General features: G+C 38.8%; 2 protein-coding genes across 3 annotated transcripts; one reads left to right on the forward strand and one right to left on the reverse strand.

Annotated features, from left to right (window-relative positions):
* The first annotated feature begins 2759 nt into the window (after window positions 1–2759).
* On the forward strand, window positions 2760–4380 carry LOC104613206 (uncharacterized). The gene has a single exon (XM_010280934.3). The coding sequence runs from the start codon at window positions 3024–3026 to the stop codon at window positions 3645–3647; it is 624 nt and encodes a 207-aa protein (XP_010279236.2). The 5' UTR covers window positions 2760–3023; the 3' UTR covers window positions 3648–4380.
* An 11386-nt stretch (window positions 4381–15766) lies between these two features.
* Window positions 15767–18428, reverse strand: LOC104613191 (putative indole-3-acetic acid-amido synthetase GH3.6). 2 transcript variants are annotated; one of them, XM_088902468.1, is made up of 4 exons: window positions 18238–18428; window positions 17709–18141; window positions 17332–17439; window positions 15767–17213 (listed from the first exon to the last, which is right to left on the reverse strand). In XM_088902468.1, the coding sequence occupies exons 2-4, from the start codon at window positions 17984–17986 to the stop codon at window positions 15860–15862; spliced, it is 1740 nt and encodes a 579-aa protein (XP_088758594.1). In that variant the 5' UTR covers window positions 17987–18141; window positions 18238–18428; the 3' UTR covers window positions 15767–15859. The 2 variants fall into 2 exon arrangements, with proteins under 2 accessions (XP_088758594.1, XP_088758593.1); XM_088902467.1 differs by having other exon boundaries at window positions 17709–18428.
* Window positions 18429–20133: the final 1705 nt, after the last annotated feature.

Here is a 20133-nt window from a genome sequence, read left to right on the forward strand (position 1 = left end):
TTACAGTCTTCTCTCCGTGGGCCGACAATAGTATTAAAACAATGAGAGAGAGAGAGACTCTAGGGTTTTCCTTATTGTTTACTTTAGTATAGGCACCTTTACTTTAGGTCCCAGTTAGCTAAAGTGGATGTACATGGTCCATCCATATCTCCTTTTAAGGTTGAATAGAAAGAAAAGCAATTTGCAAACAACTTGCAATTTTGTGTTAGATGGAATATATATTGTAAGCTTTGTTTGTCCATGTTTAGGTACGTATAAGTAGAGCTTCAGGCTTATAAAACAATATAATTGGGATTGCATGTCTCACCTCAAGTAACTTCATTTAAAAGTTGACTCAGCAACAGCTCATCAAACATCGCATTCCACCTTTTTTTTTTTCTCTCTCTGTCTCTGGTTTTGTTTAGAAATACAATATTAAAACTTTCACTACCTTCAATCATTTCACATGAGAAACAGGGTACCTGATAAGGTTGGGCAACCAAACCTATTGAATTCAACACCCGATTTGGGTGACTTCGGGTTGGTCAAAATGGTCTCACTTTTCTTTTTTGGATTATTTCGAAATGCATGGGTGGGAGTGTAAATGAAAAGAATGCAAATTGTGTTATAATTTTATTTTCTTTTATTTGTATTGTAATGAAGCAAAACAAGGTAAACTTTTTAAACAAATAATAAATCAGAATTTGCATTAAAATCATTTGTACTTTCACAATTTTGCATGGATTCAAATAGGTTTGTACTATATCCAAACACACATCGTGTTGATGAGGGACAAAGTTATGGTGATTTTACAAATACTTGTGCTATTTTGGGGAATATTTGTCTTTAAATTTTAGATAATTAATTGACTAACGGTAAAACCTGTACCCAATCAACCCATATTATAAAAATGATAACCAATCACTAATTATTTATCAGATTCACAGAGGAATTTTAATTGGTCAAAGCCCTTATACCCGAGGTCGGTCAGGTTACCCGACCCGACCCGCCCAAGTTGCACCCTTAACACAGGAATAGTCTAGCATGGACATTGAATATGTCCAAATAGCCAATCATTTGATCTAGGTCGCTTCTCAAGTTGAAGATTCAAGAAATAGTCTTTAAGTATTTGGCCATGCCAACTGTTTACAACCCAGGAAACCACTGGTTTGTATGATGCTCCTGTTGGTTTGAACAAAGTCTACCATTGATCCCAACAAATCCCTTTTCTCCACACCCCTGGTTTTTCTTTTGTTCACTTTTCCTTTGTAATAATTTTTTTTTTTTTTTTTAAAAAAAAAGGAAGCCAAATATAAAACAGCCTGGGAATCAATCAATATCTCATTGAAGGGGACATAAATCATAAAGAAGTCATTGAATGGATAACAGGAATCTCCTTTATTTATAGTTGATAATTGATAAGTACCTACCAAAATATTTTATATTTTAACAATTAAATATAAAAGGTAATACATTATACATGCAGTGCTCACTGCCCTGCCTATCCTTACCAACCAATCATTTTGCACAAAAAATACCAGAATAATTATAATAATTAGCATCTTTTAATTTTTTTAATGTTGGATTTAGTTGCCGTGCAAATTTATTTTCACTAATACAAAATTAAGATAGTGAAAATGATTAAGTCTCAAATTCTATTTTTTTCCAAAATTTACTTTGCTTTATTTGATTGGAAATAGTAAGGCCAAACACAGAATAAAATAAGATCTGAAATAAATTTAAAGCAAAATTTGTACTAATGCAAATAAAATTGCATTGCAACCAAATCGGTGACAGGAAGGCAGTATAAACGTCTGTAACTTACGAAACCTCTAAAACAAAGAAGATTCCAAAAGCTTTATTCCTCCTTATCTTGCCATTCATATTTTAGACGAAAATTCTCAATAATTTTAATTTTTCTAAATAAAAACAAAAACAGTTGAAACACCACCCATATAATCAAATTACTTTATATTATATTTATTTTTTCTTCGTTGAAAATATTGAAATTCAAGTATGATAACGAAAAGACATGATACCCGAAAAACTTATAACAAACATAAAGTGGGTTTTAGACAAAATTTCGGAGGTTTTGATCGGCCAAAGCCTTTTTCGTTATCATGCATTTCCGGGCAATGCATCAATTCGAACAGAGTCAAATTTGGGCGAACGCGAGGCGTGTCAAATTAAAAGAGGCGATCAAAATTGAGTCAAGATCAAAGGCAACAGCGTGTAATCATACGTCCGTCCGATATACTGTTGCGCGTGATTCGATCTGGATCGTCCAAGTGTACGATTTGAGAGCATTAACCATGTAGGCCATGTTTTAGCATTTCCACACTTGAGTCGAGATGTCGAGTCGAGTCAGACTCTTTCATCGGGTTCCGGGCTCAGTTAAAAACGAAGTCGAGTCGAGTCAGACTCTTTCATCGGCGTTAATGACTAGTCGACATTAACGCCGTCACCAGAATTTAATAAAAGGAGCTTTTAACAAACGAAGGCAGGGGAACGAGTTAACGTTTTCCGTCAACAATAAATACGTAGGACCAAAGAAGCAAGAGGGTGGGTGGCAGCGCGTGGAAAAAGACACACACGAAGACCCAGGCAGGTCAGCCAAATGTCCATCCCCGATCGCAATCGCAATCAAATGAGGCGGCCTCGGGCCCCACTCTCTCTCTCTCTCTATCTCTCCATCATGAGATGAGAAATGAGTGAGAGAGAACAGAGAAGGCCGGTGCATACGATGCAGAGCCAACCACCTCCCATTTCTCTCTCTATAAAGACCTCGAAACCACGCAAAAACTCGAACAGCAGAGCAGGAAAAGAAAAGAAGGAAAAAAAATAATAAAAATATTCCTCCCGGCAAGGAGGAAGAAGTAGGGTGGAGAGATTACGAAGCTACGACGAAGAAACCCCTCTCTTTCTTTGCTTCTTCTTCTCTTTATATTGCCTGATATTTTTGTGCATTAACGTCGTACCAGAATTTCTAGGTTTTCTTTTGTTCTCTTTTTGTTTCGTTTCTTAATTACGAGAATTACTACCAGATGGGGACGGAGATTTTACGCCCTCAAGACTGTTTAATCGAACGCATGAGAGTATGTCCGGTGGCCTTGCCTCGCCGTAAGCCTTACGCCGGTAACTCCAGATCTTGCCGGAGACAGGCCATCCGGCCTGAACCTAGAAAACGCTTCCCCCAAGCAGAGCCCTCGATTTCAAAGAAATCGACCGCAAGCTCTGATGATAAGAGACCGTCGTCGTCGTCCTCGTCGTCGTCCTCGTCGTCGTCCTCGTCCTCGTCCTCGTCGTCGAAGGGTTTGGTTATGGGACAGGTGACCATCCTAAAACGTGGCGAGACTCTTGAATCCAAGAGAAGGAACGAATATTCCGCTAACAAGACCGTAGTACCGAGAGGGGATTTGGTTGTGCGTGGCACGCAGCGGTTGGGACCGGAGCCAGAAATGATCCCTAAGCAGATCCGGATCGGGGACCTGAAATCGGTTTTGCCTCCTGCTGCCGTGCGGTCCGATGTGTACGCCGGATCTGTGTGTTCACTCTCCCCTTCTCCCAGTGCTCTTCCGTTACCAAATTTTTCGAAGAAAAAAGACGGCCCTGCGATCGTCGACGATTCGGCAACAAAAGATCTGAGGCGTCTGCTTCGACTTGATTAATTAACTTATTCTCACAGGATTAAACAGGTATCTAGATCTGGACCTGGATCTAAGTTCGAGATATGGATCAAGATCAAGATACTCTTTCCCCGTTTCGTCTCGATCTTGTCTCTCATGTTCTTCAGATCTGTGACTTCTCGTGCTTTTTTTTAAACGGGACGAGGATTTGAAATGTGAGGGCAAAAGTCAGAGCGAAGCAGAGATGGTATAATCTACTACGTTACCTTACTATCTATATATAGCTTAATCTCCTTGAGGAGTGATGGATTAGCGTTAGGATTTGTTCTGGGGCAGAAAAAGCTGGGCTGTATTTTCTTGAATTTATAGCTTTTTTTTTCCTTCTTTTTCCAGTTAGGGGAGAGGATATGAGATGTGAATCTTCTGCTCTGCTGTTAGGGTATGTAAGTAAACCCCGTCCACCACCTCCTCCGCCTCGTCCTTCATCTGCTGTATTATAATGAAAAGGGGGGAAGAAATTTGCAGGTTAATTGCTGGTTTCTCTTCCCCTTGTGTGCACTCAGTGGTTTTAATGGGTTAATCCTCGAGTCTGTAATGTCTGACAGAATGGTTTTAGTAGTTTTCTATTCTTTTGTCCTTTGTAATCTAAACTTGTATAAAGAGGATGGAGGAAGCATCTGATAGGGTGTTAGAAGGTAGGAAACCAAGTCGTAATAATGATTCTAGCGTAGGTGGTTTTAGATTGTAATGAAATTTTAGAATATGGTTGTCGCCATGGTTTGCCTGTTTATTTTTATTTATCTATTCTTTCTGGTTTATCAGTTCTCTAACAGAGGGGATGGCTTTGCCTTGAGATTTGAGAACAAAATTGATTACTCCTGAATCTGAGACGAGTAGGAAGGTAGGCGATCGTAGATGAGTTGGGTGGACTCTTTCAGGGTTGCCAAGAATGATTTCTTTAGAAATTGCAAATGGCCAAGGTAGATTCAACAATTTACAGATGAGTAATGATCGCCATCGGTACGCTGGAAAGCTTAGAAAAAAAGTAAATTAGAAAGGAGTCTTGATCTCCTGCTCACAAGAACTCTACCCACTTTATTACTTGCATTTGCGACGAAAACCGAGACCCTCTTACCGTGTAAAACTGCTAAACTATCAAGTTATGCCTTCTTTCTGATTAAGGCCATGATAAAAACTCAAACAGTCAAATGGGAATATTTTCTGATAGCTCTGAAGAAGATTGGTGAAACTCAATCCTCTTATTAAGGATCTGGAAAATTTGATAAGTGAGACAGATGAGATGTTGATCAGGAGGAAGAAATTTGGGAGGCATGGATTACAGGCCGTAATAAGAAATTTTGGCATATAATTGGAATAGCGTATGATGATCAGCGAGACAAATCAAACTCTAACATAATACCCAAAATAGGAAACCCATACAAGTCTATGCAATGTATCATAAAATTATCGCAAGAATTCTAGTGAATAGAGTTCGACGACCTCTACTAGAAAAGATCATTTTGCCCTATCAAAGCACATTTGTTTCCAAGGGGCAAATCAATGATAACATTCTTGTAGACTGTAGCCAATGATAGGTTTGAATGAAAATTTATTGAAGATAGCATCCAAAAAGTAGGTTTCAGCGAAACTTGGATGTAAATTAGACATGGAAATCCATGAGGTGTAAATTAGACATGGAAAAAGCCAATGATAGGTTTGAATGAAAATTTATTGAAGATAGCATGGTTTCAACAAAACTTGGATAAACTGGGTGATGCAGTGCGTCTCCACTGTGTCATATAGGTTCATTGTGAATGGTATCTTGGGACAGAAATTTGAGGCAAGTAGAGAAAGTAGACAAGGTGACTCCCTTTCACCATTCTTGTCCTATGTGCTAAACAAATGGATGGAAGATAGGAAATTAGATATTGGCTTCCCCTTTGGGAAAAGTGTTTCCCGAAACCCTATACTTCAATTTGTGGATGATTGCATGATATATTGTAGGGCCACACTAAATGAATGTAGTGAAATCTTGGAGATCCTAAACCAATGAGAAAACTTCAAGACAAAATGTTAATTTTAATAAATCCAAAGTTTTCTTCTGGGGCAATCTTCCTCCTAGGCTCCTAATTTGTCTCAAGAAAATTAAAAATTCCTAAAACCTCTGAAAAAGAAAAATACCTAGGGGCTTCCATCATTGCAAAATGGTGAAGTAAGGAATACTTCCAAACCATTACTCAAAACCTGAAATGTAGAATTAAGGGTTGGAAAGCAAGCACCCTATCCAAAGTGGGCAAACTTGCACTAATCAAATCAGTCGCAAGTGCTATGCCATTATTCAAAGAAATTTCTTTTGGGGAGACGGAATAGAAAAGGAGATTTGCTAGGACCAAATGGAAAAACATTTGCAAGCCATACTGGTGGGAGGGGGGGGGGGGGGGGGGGGGGGGGGGGGGGGCTTGGTATAAGAGAAGTTGAGAAAGTAAACAAGGCTTGCATGGCTAAACTTGGATGGAAAATTATTAAAGATCATAAAAACCTTTGGTTTCAACTAATATCAAATACGAGCCTAAAGAGGATTCCTTCTTCTAAGCTATTCCAAGAAAGAAAAAAATTGTCCTTAAAATGAAAAGGACAAATTGAAGACGAGGACTCCTTCTAAGAGCAACAAATGCTCAACTGATAGAAGAAGTGAAGGAACTAATTCCAAATCTCCCCCAATCTCCTTCTAAATCGACCAACACTGTGGCACTCTCGATAGAGGAAGTAGTAGCACTTCTAAAAGAAAATGAGTATCTGAATGTGGACTTAGACTGGGACGCATTCGTGGAGGAAGATGATAGTGATTTGGGCTCCTCTCCTCCTGAACCAGTGGAACAACTAGCTGAATTGGATATCTGCAACCAGGTAACTCTCTGTTTACATACAAAAAGCTCGGTTGTTTTAGGTACACCGGATTTATTTGTTTATGACAATAATATGTTAATGCCTATGTTTTTATGGAAATATAAAAAGAAAAGAGAGAAAGGTAAACTTGACTTTAGAGGTCCTTGTTAGAAGAAAAAATTAACATAGTTTTTCTTTGTGAAACAAAATGTTCTTTCCTTAAACGGGGAGGGGGGGGGGTCAAGAAATCAGTAGTTCAAGGGTCAAACCATGTCCAAATCCTAATTGATACTGAAATGAATGTGGCCAAAGGAAGAAGACCATTGAGGTTTGAGGAGATGTGATGCTAAATGGGGACTACAAGAATCTGATAGAAAAGGTTTGGGGTGAGGTAGTAGAACGATAAAGTCAATTCAAAGTTAATTTTAGTGAAATGGAACAAAAAAGTCTTTGGTAAGGTCAATGAAAAAATCTCGCACCTAAAGCAAACCCTTCAACATCTAATATGTGCAAAGGCCGAGTTCTATAACCCAGATGCAATTAAAAAGGTAGAAAAGGAGTTGGATCTCGAACTTAAAAAATTGGATGTGGGCCCAAAAGTCAAGGGTCAATTGGCTTGAACATGGATATAGAAAATTCTTCCATGTCTCTACCCTAGCCAGAAGAAATAGGAACAAAATCTTAAAAATAAAAAATGGTGAAGGGAATTGGCTAGAAAGCCAAGAGGATATAAAAAGAGCTTTTTGTTGAGTTCTATTAGGGTTTGTTTCAAACTTCGAATCCCACTAATATGGAGAAAATCTTAAATTTGATTCAAAACAAAGTTTCAAGAGAAATGAATGAAGCCCTAGAGAGGGAGATCATAGAAGAAGAGATTGTTCAGACCATGAACCAAATAAACCCTAGGAAAGCTGGACCAAGATGGATTCCCTACCATATCAAAGCTACTGGGAGATGTCTTAAATGCTGTTAAAACTTTTTTGGACTGGTCACATGTTGAGGTATTTTAATGCCACTTTCATCACCTTGATTCCCAAAACCCACCATCCTGAATCAATGAATCGGTACAAACCCTTAAGTCTCAGCAATACAATCTACAGAATCATAGCCAAGATCTTAGTGAACAGACTAAACAGGTACATGAATGAAATTATTATCCAGAGCTAGAGTGCATTCCTAGCAAATAGATCCATTATGGATAATGTTCTCATTTCTCTTAAGGTCATTCACTTCCTAAGAACCTCTAGAGCTAAGAGAACTGGCATGGCAATAAAGTTGGGCGTGAACAAAGCCTATGACAAAGTAGAATGGGGTTTTCTTAAGAGAGTTTTGGAGATAGGTGGATCAGTTAGATAATGGAATGTGTAACCATAGTCTCTTACTAATTGCTCATTAATGGGAAGCAAAGTAGAAGGATCTTGCCTTCTAGAAGACTAAGACAATGTGATCTTTTATCACCTTATTTGTTCTTCTTTTGTGCCGAAGCCTTCTCCCTATTGATTGATAATTTGGCAAATTCTGGAAAAATTTCAGGTGTGAAACTGGCGAGAAACTGTCCTCAAATTATTCACTTATTCTTTACAGATGATATCTACATCTTTACTAAAGCAAATTTGGAGAAAGGATGGAACTGCTGGGAAGCTATTAAAGAATATGGAAGGGTGTCAAGACAACAAATGAACTCAAAATTAGAAGTATTTTTTAGCAGAAATGTACACCCAAAACTTAGGAAAATCATTGCAAAAAGCCTGCACCTAAAAGCAGTGTCTACTCCATCAATCTATTTAGTTCTGCCCCTCTCCTTTGGCAGATCGAAAAAAAGAAGCTTATAATATCATCCTAGTAGAGAGAATAGAGAAAAAAATAACCACCTCTTGGAACAAGTTGCTTCTTTCCCAGAAGGTAAGGTCTTGCTAAAAGCTATAACCACAGCCATTCCAAGCTACACAATGTCATGTTTCTTGCTCCTAGAAAGAATTCATAATGACCTCTCGAAAGCCAATAAAGCTTTTTTGTGGGGAAGTACCAAGGAGAAAAAGAAGGTGAGTTGGACAAAAATATATAAGAATAAAGGTAATGGGGGTTTGGTTTTTAGGGAACCAAAGCTTTTCAACCTTGCTCTCCTAGCAAAATTGGCATGGAGGCTTAGTAACCGTCCAGGCTGTCTCTGGGCAAAAGGTAATGAAAGCAGTTTATTTTCTAAATTCTAATTTTCTTCATAATGGGCTCAAGAAAAAGGGATCCTAGGGATGGAGAAGCCTCTTAGCAGGGACAGAGGTAACCCTTAGGGGAGCTTGTTGGGTAGTGAGTGATGGGCAAAAGGTTAATATTTAGTTGGACCCTTGGATACCCAATCTTGAAGGATATAAAGTCATGGGACCGAACCCAGGACCTTTAGGTCCCATGACTTTTGGGTTCCTTCAGAAGTTGGTGTTGTAAAAGTTAATATCGATGGTTGTCTTTTTGAAAATAACAAAGGCTTTTTTGGTGCTGTTATCAAAGACTACAGAGGAAGGATAATAGTAGGATCGTGTAGAGCCTTCAAGGCTTCTATGGCCATTCAAGCTGAGGCTCTCGCTTTTCTCAAGGGTGTTAACTTGGTAAAGAACGGGTCTGAAAGCATTAGAATTATATTTTTTGAAAGTGATTGCAGGAGCTTGGTGAATGCCATTCTGGGAGTGAAGGAAAGCTGTCCACCTACTGTGCTTTTTCTGATTAAGGGACTTGAATGAATGGTTAAAGAGGTTAAAGAAAGCTAAGAGTCTCCCTCATCCCAATGAGTGCTAACAAAGTGGGCCCATGGTTTCTGATGCTGCACAATCCTAGCTGGCAGTGGCTTAGCTCCCTATAGATGACGGACATGGAGAATCTGCACAGAAAATCAGAGAACCCGGGGTGGTTAACTCGGCGAGGTCACTCTGATGCTTAAGTCAGTACTCTCATAGTAGACTGCGAGCTAAAAATCATAAAGTATGAGAGCTAGAATATGCTTACTTGCTTATTTGCCCTCTCCTTGCCCTTTGGGGTTAGTGCCTTTATATAGACATTGTTTGGCATGGGTTTCACGCACCATATCCAAGATTTCTGCGAGGTCGTCTAAGTGGTTCGAGATTCTTGGAGGTAATCGCCACGCACGTTGACCACCCTCCAGATCGTTCGGCACGTGGGCCAACTTCCCAAGATCGTGGGAATGTTAGGATATGCATGCCGAATTTGTCGGTGAGCACGTCTTGTAAGTCACCAGGTCGGTGCCTGGGCCAGGTTGATAGCTCGTGCTTGTGCTAGGTTGCGTATGTGCCAGCTTGTGCCTGTGCCAGGTCGCGCTTGTGCCAGGTCATGCCTGTGCCAGGTCGCGCCTGTGCCAGCTCGTGTCTGTGCCAGGTCGTGCCTGTGCCAGGTCGTGCCTGTGCCAAGTCGCGCCTGTGCCAGGTTGTCCCTGTGCCAGGTCGCGCCTGTGCCAGGTCATGCCTGTGCTAGGTCACATCTGTGCCAGCTCGTGCCTGTGCTAGCTTGTGCCTGTGCCAGGTCATGCTTGTGTCAGTTCGTGCTTGTGCCAGGTCGCAGCTGTGCCAGGCCACCAGGTGGGACACCATCAACTTGGCTAAAACAAGTTGTTGCCAAAGTGGTTTTGGGTGTCACCTAGTTGTTTTGAGGTGCCATGTGTCACAATATCATTAGAGGGCTAAATTCGCCCTTATCAGTTTCGTTATTAGAGGTTAGTATCTACTGAAGATTTTGAGGCTGAAGTTCCAAGCTGGGCTCGAAAAATTGTTGAAATTGTTGCAGATGCCGGTGATTTCGTAGTGTAGTGTTCACCAAAAAATAAATTGAAAAGGTATTCTTAAAAATTGGGATGAGGTGGACCATTGGAAAAGGCACCAAATCTCTATTCTTGGTAGATAATTGGACAGATAGGGACCTCTATATAAATATCTAGAGGAAAGAAACCTAAACTAAATAGAATAAGCCTTAATAGTAAAGTACAAGAGTTCTTCAAACCAGGGGAGAAGAATTGGGACTTTGATAAAGTGATCAACTATCCTTCTAAAATTACTGATTGTGGATAGTATCAAAAGTGTGCACATCCCAATTAAATAGCAAGAAGATAAAGTGTGGTGGGAACCGAATAGCAGGGGAGAATTCAGTATCAAATTAGCCACTTGGATGCAAAGTAATGGGAATTCTGAAGAATATTTATGTGGCATATTTGCATGGAAAAAGTATCAACCAAAAAGAGACTAAGGTTGTGTTTGGTTCCTTGGGTGCTTATTGAAAAAATGCTGCCACATCAATGTCACATAAGCGTTGGTTTTTATTGTAAATGAAGTAAAATGAAACAATTGTTTAATTTTACCGTTTATTAAATAAATGGTAGAAAATTGAAATACTTTAATTTTTGTGATGGGGCATTTGAGGAAATGTCAAATTCTTGTTTCCCCCAACGCCCCAATGTTTCTTGAAACCAAATGGTGATGTGACACATTTTAATGGGTATTAATCTGAGGTGGAGAGTAAAAAATGTTTAAAGTGAAGCCTAACCAAACAATAAAAACAAAAAAAAAATTAAAATGAAAAAATATAAATAAACATTTAAAGTGAAAAAATACAAATAAACAACCTATCCATAAATGCCCACAGAACCAAAGACATACTAAAAGACTTGGGCTGCAATATCAACCCAACTTGCCCCTACTATGAAGACGACGAAGAATCGCTAATCCACCTTCTTGCCCGGTGTCCGATCACAAAACAAATTTGGTACATTATAGATCCTCATTTGGACCGTACAAATAGTGAAAATATTGAGGAATGGCTTCTAAAAATCAAGGTTAGGCCTAAAGCCAAAGAAGATGGGAGGAAGGTGGCATACATTTTGTGGAATATTTGAAAAAAAAAAAAAGAAATCTTTACATTTCTAAAAACAAGAAGATGAGCCCAATTGAGATTGTTGAAGATGTTGCCTTGGAACTACAGATATATAGTGAAAGCCTGATTTTGGAGGGGAAGTGATGGACCCCAAAAAGCAAGTCCTAATTCGTTGGACCCCCTCAAACCCAACAAATCAAAATAAAGTTTGATGATTCAATCTCTCAGGAAGGGACTGCTGCAATTTCTTGGGTTGCTTGGGATTGTCATGGCGGAATTCTGAAATTCTCTTTCTTATCCATAGGTAAAACTGAGGCATGGGCGGCGAGGGAAGTAGTTCATGGTGTGGTGGATCTGTGGTGCGAGGAAGTGATCATTGTGGGCGACTCTCTACTCACTATTCATTGCATCAATGATAAACCTACTCTTTGATCTTCAAGTAACACCATTTTCAATATCAAAGAGGAAATCGGATTCAGTCAGTGCAAAGCCCATTTAAACACCTAGCCTTGCATTGGGAATATCTCCCATGAAATAAAGTATAAAAGTATGGAGATGTTTCTGATGCAAGGCTGTAAAGGCTGTTTAAACGATCCTTGCACCGACTGAAGCCAATCTCATCAAGGGGGTAATCAGATCTAAGCAGAGGAGCTTCATTTTCAAGTACACCTTCCAAGAAGATGGAGGACTTGTTGGTTTGGGGCTCTGTTAGGTCTTGTACTCTTGTTGGTGTTTTTCAGGGGGGTTGACTGGTTCCATTTTTCCCCAAAACTAGATATTTGCAAAAAAAAAAAAAAAAATTGATTTGGTCAGCAAACTTCTGACCCAGGCAGTTGAACCATTCAACAGTTTTGACCATTTTTTATTTTTTTGTTAGAACGGTCTGACCGTTTGACCTGGGAACTGGTCCCTTGGCCGATTCATTTTACAGGTCGGTTTTAAAAACCTTGATATAAAGGTTTAGGGGCATTTGTCATTGAACCCATAGTAAAGGGGTCTTTGTAATATATCAATAAATTGTCTAGAGTAAAATTCAATCAACAATTGTGATGTAGTAAAAGGAACCTTATGGGAACTCGGGAATAATTACATAATATCAATTTGACATTGATGCTCTGTATAATGGATTGACCCGATGCCAGTATTCATTGCGAACACAAAATTACAAACCTCACATCACACTGCAGTGCAGCAATATGGGAGAATTTGTGAGGAGCAAGATAAGGTTGGTGCAAGGGGGAATTTGTGAGGAGCAAGACTATGGAAGTGCAAGTGATTTGAGTGTAAATGCTGACCTATTTCTATTTCAAATTTTAACTTATTTTGTTTGATAATACAAAAGAAGTAAATTAAGGCATGAAGCAAAATAAAGTAAAACCCAAAACAAAATTAAATGAGAATTTCATTTTTTTTTATTTGCATTCCCTTGCATTTTACCATCTAACATTTTTCCCCTCCTCGTTATTGCACTATGATTTTGGTCTGGGCAATAATCGGATCAAATCAAATTGGTATTATAAGTTTATATTTGAAGTCGAATATGAACTTATCCAGCTAATATATTTTATGAATAAAATTAATGGAAAATTATTTTATAAAACTTGAACTTATCAAAATTTAGTAAAAATGAAGTTAAAAATATAGTATGGTAGATACGATTTTTTAACCCATTGGTACTCAAAATACAAACCAAGGTTTTGATAGTTTTAATTTATTTAAATAAAAATTTTTATGCACCTATCGAGCCAAACAAATAAAATATAACATAAATACCAAAGTTTCAAAAAACTTGATACATAATGTATGGTTACTATGCGTCTCGATACTTGGAACCTTGCTGAAAACACCGACATCTAAATCAATTTTATTAATAGTTTACTACTAGGGGTGTTCAAGGTTCGGTATTTGAACCAAATTGATTTGGTCGGTTTCTTAATAATTTGTACCAAAACCAAACTTATGCAACCGGTTAATCTTAGATTGGTTTTTCAGTTGTTTTTGTGAATTAACCTTTCACTCAAAATAAAAAAAAGGAAAAAAAACCTTCCCTCCATCAAAATCAATTTACATATTAAAATAAATTGATTTAAACAAACTAAGCTATTAATCAACATTCATTCACTCATTCAATAACAATCCAAAAAAATAAAAAAAATACACTATAAATTAACAATCTGAAGCCTGTAGGCATGTATATTTATGCAAAAAAATACACCATAAATAATATTTATGCAAAAAATAAAAAAAAGGACCTTAAACAAGTTGAAGGCCTAAAGTTGAACTTGGTCAATGAACACTAGAGTGGTGGCCAATTTTCCGGTGTCAGATTAGTTGTTGTCGCCTGAACCTGAAGTGAGAGGTGGCGGAGATGATAGGTGTTGCCAAAGAGGGAGTAGTTGGTGCATGGCTTTCGTGTCTTGGTGCTTGCTGGCGACCAGCATTGCCACTTGGCGGTTGGCGCAGAGCGGTGAAAGAGATGACAAGCGAGAGAGAGAGAGAGAGAGAGAGAGAGAGAGAGAGAGAGAGAGAGTGGGAAAGAGTTCTGTTTGAGCCTTTTGGCGCGGCCGTAATAGAGAAGGGAAGGGGAGAAGTTGTCGGACGAAGACCGTCGACCGATGCTGGCATCAAATGACGGAAGATGATGACCGACGCTGGAGGAAAGAAAGGGGAATTGGGGAGGAAGACGAACAAGAGTAAAGCAAGAGTTTTCAATGTTGGTATTAGCCTTTATAGTCTGTTTGGTTGGTGCAACCGAGAAGAGAAAATGGGAATATTCTCCTTAGATTCCCATTTTCATTCGTTTGTTTTGCGACATGGACTGAGAAACAGTGAGATGAAGTGTCTCAAAACTTGGAATGAGTGAGAAAGGAAACCACATGTGAAAAAAGAGGTCTGGTGGAGGCACATTGAAATAGTTGCACTGAAATAGTAGTGGTGTCGTCAGATCGTCGATGACGTCAGAGGTCTTGTGGAGGCGTACTCAAAATGGTTGCTTGCCTCTGGTTCAAGTAGCAGAGACAAGCGAAGAAAAAGATGAAGAAGAAGAGGAAAAAAAAAAGAAAGAGGGAGAGGAGGAAAAAGAGGAGAGATATCTGAGAAATCGACTTGATCGATTGAAAAATCTCCTCCTCTCTTATGGACCGAAAGGACTGGACCCCCTTGGTGCTGAAGAGTTCAGTAATAGATATCTTCCTCATCTCCTCAAGCATTCCCTTCTCATTGCTATTCTTGTCGAAGAAACCACCAGTGCTGGTTTGGAATCGAGTTGTAGAGACATAAGCGGACCACATCTCAAAAAGCTGGCGTAGCCTACGATGACGAGATGAAGTTGTTGTAAATTTTCCTTCTCATCAATCAAACACCAGAATGCCAAAATGAGAAAAATAAAATTTCCCTTCTCATCCCATTCCTTCTCAACAACCAAACAGACCATTAGGTATCGAAAAAGGGGAAAGGGAGAAAACTCAAAAAGTCAAATGACGGTAGGTTTATTTTAATTTAAAAAAATAAAAATAAATTATATAATACAATAATATATTATATATAATACATAAATATATATTGCTGTATATATAAACTGGTCGGTTCGGTTAACCGTTGGTTTTTTTAAAAGGTTAATCGAAACCGAACCGATTGGTTCAATTTGGTCTTGTTCGATTTTTCGGGCTTTCTTGCTCACCCTTGTTTAATACTAATGCTAGGGCATGTTCTATGTCTTATGTCAATGAGTCGGGTTTGGCACGGGTTTGCCTCAACCCTAACCTGATCCTACAGTGCCTCAACTCAAACCTGACTCGACTCTCCTTAAAATACATAATTTCTGAACCCGACCTAACTTTTAGCATTTCAATTATATTTTTTAACATGTTTTAAAGACCTAAAATCCATTAATTTAAGTTAAGAAATTGTTTTATAGAATCTAAGATGTTACTTTTCCCGTTTAAAAAAATAAGAAAAAAATCAAAAACATGTAAATAAATCTTAAACTTAAAAGCTATAGAGTTAGAAGTCAAAAAGATAAAAGAATACTTTGTATGTGTGCAGGGTATCATGACCCAGAGGGGCGGGTCAGCCAAAACCCGAACTCGGACCTGACTCAAATTGAATAATCAAAACCCTAATCCAACCCTAAAGCCAAATATATTGACTCTAACCTGGGTTTATCATTTAACCCAATCCATTAACATCCCTATATGCAAGCAAACGTAAAGATATAAATTAGTATTATCTTATTAAATTTAAATTTTATGATTTGCACCAAAATGAATGCAATTGTATAGATGTACTATACAAATTTTTGTATATGATTATATATATGGAATTAATCTAACTGGATAGGGCTGGATCCATATTTAATTCAATTATAAACGGATTGAGCTCAAAATCTCAAATCACCCTACATGAGATCATATTCTAATTTGAATTCGGGTTCGACTGTGGCCTGTGGGAGAATGTACAGTCAACAATAGAGAAGTAAGTATTGCAAGTAATCAAACCATCGGTCACCCTTCGGGATAGGCAGTAGAATGTACAGTCATAATCACAGATGCTTCCATCAAATTTACAATCTCACTGTTTCTTATAATCTTGGGTGGCTTATATTGACTGGCTGATGCTCCGTTCTCCATCGCTACTTGTATCAATCTATCGAAACTACCAGGCTTCACAATAGATAATACCAGAGGACCAAGATCTCCTCTTCTCCTCTGCACATTATATAGACCTCCCAAGCATTCCTCAACAGAGGAACAACATTTTCTGAGGACAAGAGTTGATTCCTCCACCTTATCATTCTGCAGAAAAAAACACCCATCCATGACTTCCACAAAAATTGTCACCCGATTTGGTTTTGACTCCATGTCCGAGTAGCTTGTGAATTCTGTAACTTCTACCATGGCTTCATCTCGCAACATGACTTGCAATCTTTCCATGGCGGACATTAAATCTCTTTCTGTAAAAACCTCACCTGCAGCTTTTGGAGCTCTCATGACATATTCCAATTCTGGAGACAAATTATGGAAGCCCAAAACTCTCACAATATCACCCAGGCGGAATCGGTACAGTCCTCTGTAAGTAGTAACAACTACTTCATACATCTTCCCTATTTCCACCCCAGAGATATCCACAGTTTCTTCAGCAGCGCCATGGTTGCCGGCCAAATCAAAAGGAAGGAACTCAAAATAAGCAGCAGTAGGTAGCAGAACGTATCTGGTCTGTTCTGGTGGTTGGGTTCGATCCAAATTAATAGCAATACAGCATTCAGAAGCAAAGTAATCACCACCCAGAACAGGGATCTCCCCTGCGTAATACTTGATTAATGGATAATACTGCTCCATAGTTCCAGTACTCACACAAGTAACATACCTCAAATTAGGCCATAGCTTGCCTAAAATCCCACCAAACTGTCGGCCTTCAGGAGCAGTTCGAATTGTCTTTGACAGTTCTGGTTGTGGACCACCAAGTAGCTCTGCAACAGCATCCCTCATTGAAACATCGGTGATCATCGAACTCACAGACCCGTTTTCAAGATCATTGCAGAGCTCCTCCCACTTGGATTCCAGGAGACGAAATGCTCTCACCAGACCTGCTGCATATGGAGCTCGAATACCATCAACCGAGTTTGGGTTTCTCAATCCACAGAGAAGGTGGCAGTACATTTGCTGCTGAAGGTCCGATCCCAAGATGACTTCTCGGGGACTCACGCACATGGACAGCATTGGAGAAGGGCTGCTGCTATTGCTATGTAGAGGGTATGCAGAGGCAGCCATTACCTTAAATCCCCCTTTAGTCACTGTAACATTGCCAGCATAAAGAAACCATAGAACCTTATTGACTGAAGGACCTGGAGGAAACAACCTAAAGAAGAAATCAAGGAATTCCACCCACCATCCTTTAAGAACATCTTCTGATCACATCAATCGATGACTCAAGAAGAAAATCTGAAAGAAGTATGAAAGACCCACAAATCTGTTACCTTCGAAGAAGTGCAGAGCTACCCTGGTGAGCCAAGAAAGAGGCAGCTCTTGAGTGTGTTGAATTAAACTGAGGGATCATTTTTGGCTTCATAGAACTTGTTCCAGAGCTGTGGGAAAACAAGAATGTTCTTCAATTTTCGAAACATTAAAATGAACGATAGAGAAGGAACAATCTTATCAGAATTGAATTGTTTCAAAGTGAAAGCAAACTAAATCATGAGATTAGAACAATCCTAATTGTTTTCTCAAATTAAGAACCACTCCTATCACAACCCAAAGCTTGTCAAGAGAAAATCTACTGATAGATTAAATAGAAATCACAGGGATCAAACATTAATCAAACAGAAAGATTCAAACTCGAGAGGAAGAGAGAGACCTGTAGAAGAAGCAGATTAGAGGATCAACGGAGAGAAGGGAGGGATGATCATCGGCGCCGTCGGCCATGCGATTGATGAGAGGGGCGTAGTCGTCGTAAGAGGAAATGGGTACGAAGCGGCGAAAGGTTTTGTCGTCGATGAGAGCATTTTGAAGATAGGGCCGCAGATAACTTACGCCCCCATTGTGTTCGAGAATTGTCTGAAGGGTCTCGAGTTGCAGACGAGGCGCTTCCCGGGTGCAGTCCTCCAGCTTCCGTAGTATCTCTTCGTCGGTCATCGCCGATGGCCTAACAAGAAGGAAAGAGGTGATTAGGTAGGGAAGGATATGGTGGTGACGCACTCACTGCAATCGCGCAGATCGAGTCTCGGAGGCCGGAGCTTTGGCAGGAAGACGATACCGCTCGAAGAATTCCAGAAAACCGCCCTTCTTGTCTGAAAAACGAAAATTGCGAGAAATTTAATTCTATGTATGAATGGACTAAAGTACCCTGCAGTTGGGGAGATATTGTCATAGACTTTTCATTTGACCTTTGAATGGTTTAATTGGTCATTACACACCCCAGCCGTCGGAGAAGGATTCTCTCTCTAAATGCCTATAATCAATATAATAATGGAAATAGTAGAAAGAACGCATCTTGATCATCATCGATCGCTCTCCATCCTGTGCTAGAAGGGTGGGCTTGAGTCTGAATTAAGCGAAAAATGGGCCCTTATTGCCCTAGCTTGGTCCAAATGTTGGCTGGGCTGTGGACTTGCTTGAGAAAGATGCTTAGAATTGGGTAAGGCTTGGGCTTTATTGGCTGATAAATGTTAATGAAAGGATACTGATTGATGTAACTCATCTAAGTATTGTTCTGGTATTTCTGCTTAAGGGATTTAGAACTTAGCGTTTGACGTTGAACGACATGACTTAACAAAATTCATTCCAAGTCTAGATCATCATATCAGGACTCTACCCATACTCTAAATTTGTCCATCTTCGCTAAGTAATAACAAAATTATTGTATTTGGCTAGTATTGCATATATTTTCAGGTTGCATTCAAGACTCAAGAGTATGATCTATAACAAAATTATGGAACTTCACCTTTAACGCTTAAAAAAAAAGGTATGATTTGTAAAGTTAAGAAGGACATGATATTGAAAATTTAGGGGATGTTTGGTTCCGTTGGCGTTTATTGAAAAAATGCTGTCACATTAATGCCACATAGGCGTTAGCGTTTATTGCAGATGAAGTAAAATGAAACAATTGTTTGGTTTCACCGTTTATCAAATAAATGGTAGAAAATTGAAAGGCTTTAATTTTTATGCATGGGGCATTGGGGGAAATGTCAAATTTTTGTTTCCCCCAATGCCCCAGCGTTTCTTGAAGCCAAATGTTGATGTGGCACACTTTAATGGGTATTAATCTTAGATGGAGAGTAAAAACTGTTTAAAGTGAAGTTCAACCAAACAACAAAAACAGGAAACATTTAAAGTGAAAAAGTATAAATAAATGTTTAAAGTGGAAAAAATGCAAATAAGCGCCCTACCCATAAATGCCCATGGAACCAAATACATACTTAAGCTTTGCTCGTTAAACAACAAGTCATTTATTTGGATAAATGCGTTACTTGAATGAATATTTACCAGGTGTTTTTTTTTTTTTTTTTTGTTTTTCGGGTAAAATTATACAATAACCATTTTATCCATAAAAGCTGTCGTTATTGAAAAAACAACAATGTGCCATAACAATTTTTTACACAGACATAAAAATGATTTACCCAAGTCTCAACAAGATATTACTTATCTAGTTAAATGAACCCAAGCCTCAGGAATCATTGTTTTTTATGAGACCTGTTACTATCAAAATGCAAATGCAAATTTTTTTTGGGGGGTTTTACTGTTCAGTCCACCCCTAGGTGGAGCTACTACTAGACTAGGGGTGGACTGAATCTTGCCTGTGGATTGATGTCAAATTTACGGGCTGGATGTAGTTTATAGGGAGCTACTAATAAACTAGAAGGGGGCTGCAAATTCAATTTCTGAGGAGGATTACAGTTCAAAAATCCCTTTATTTTTTTTATGGGACCCACCAACTTACAGTCCTCCGTTTACCGAAAAACAAATGCACCATTGTGGTAATCAATCAGGTGGATTTTATCAAAATTCATTGAAGGCATTTGATTGGCCAAATCCCTTTCAGTATCATGTATATGTATATAGATATAACACAAAAAACAAACACATATTCCTTCACCAACCTAAGAAGGAATATGAACGAGTTGCTGAGGGTCATACCATAGGAGATAATATTAAAAAACTGATTGATTATTGTAAGAAACTATAGCTTCATTGACAATGAAATTAAATCCAAAAGCTCATATTCTATAATCCATACAAATTAATAAAATTTAAAGGCTTTGCTTGGAATAATAGAAATGTTA

This window comes from Nelumbo nucifera, chromosome 4, assembly GCF_055504915.1.
Source record: "Nelumbo nucifera cultivar China Antique chromosome 4, China Antique-T2T, whole genome shotgun sequence".
Lineage (NCBI taxonomy): Eukaryota > Viridiplantae > Streptophyta > Magnoliopsida > Proteales > Nelumbonaceae > Nelumbo > Nelumbo nucifera.

Coding starts and splice junctions, on each gene's coding strand:
- LOC104613206 (XM_010280934.3), top strand. CDS start 3,024: ATGGGGACGGAGATTTTACGCCCTCAAGACTGTTTAATCGAACGCATG.
- LOC104613191 (XM_088902468.1), bottom strand. CDS start 17,986: ATGACCGACGAAGAGATACTACGGAAGCTGGAGGACTGCACCCGGGAA. Junction 17,440..17,708: donor CTAATCTGCTTCTTCTACAG/GTCTCTCTCTTC, acceptor GTTTTCCCACAG/CTCTGGAACAAGTTCTATGA. Junction 17,214..17,331: donor AGCTCTGCACTTCTTCGAAG/GTAACAGATTTG, acceptor TTTCTTCTTTAG/GTTGTTTCCTCCAGGTCCTT.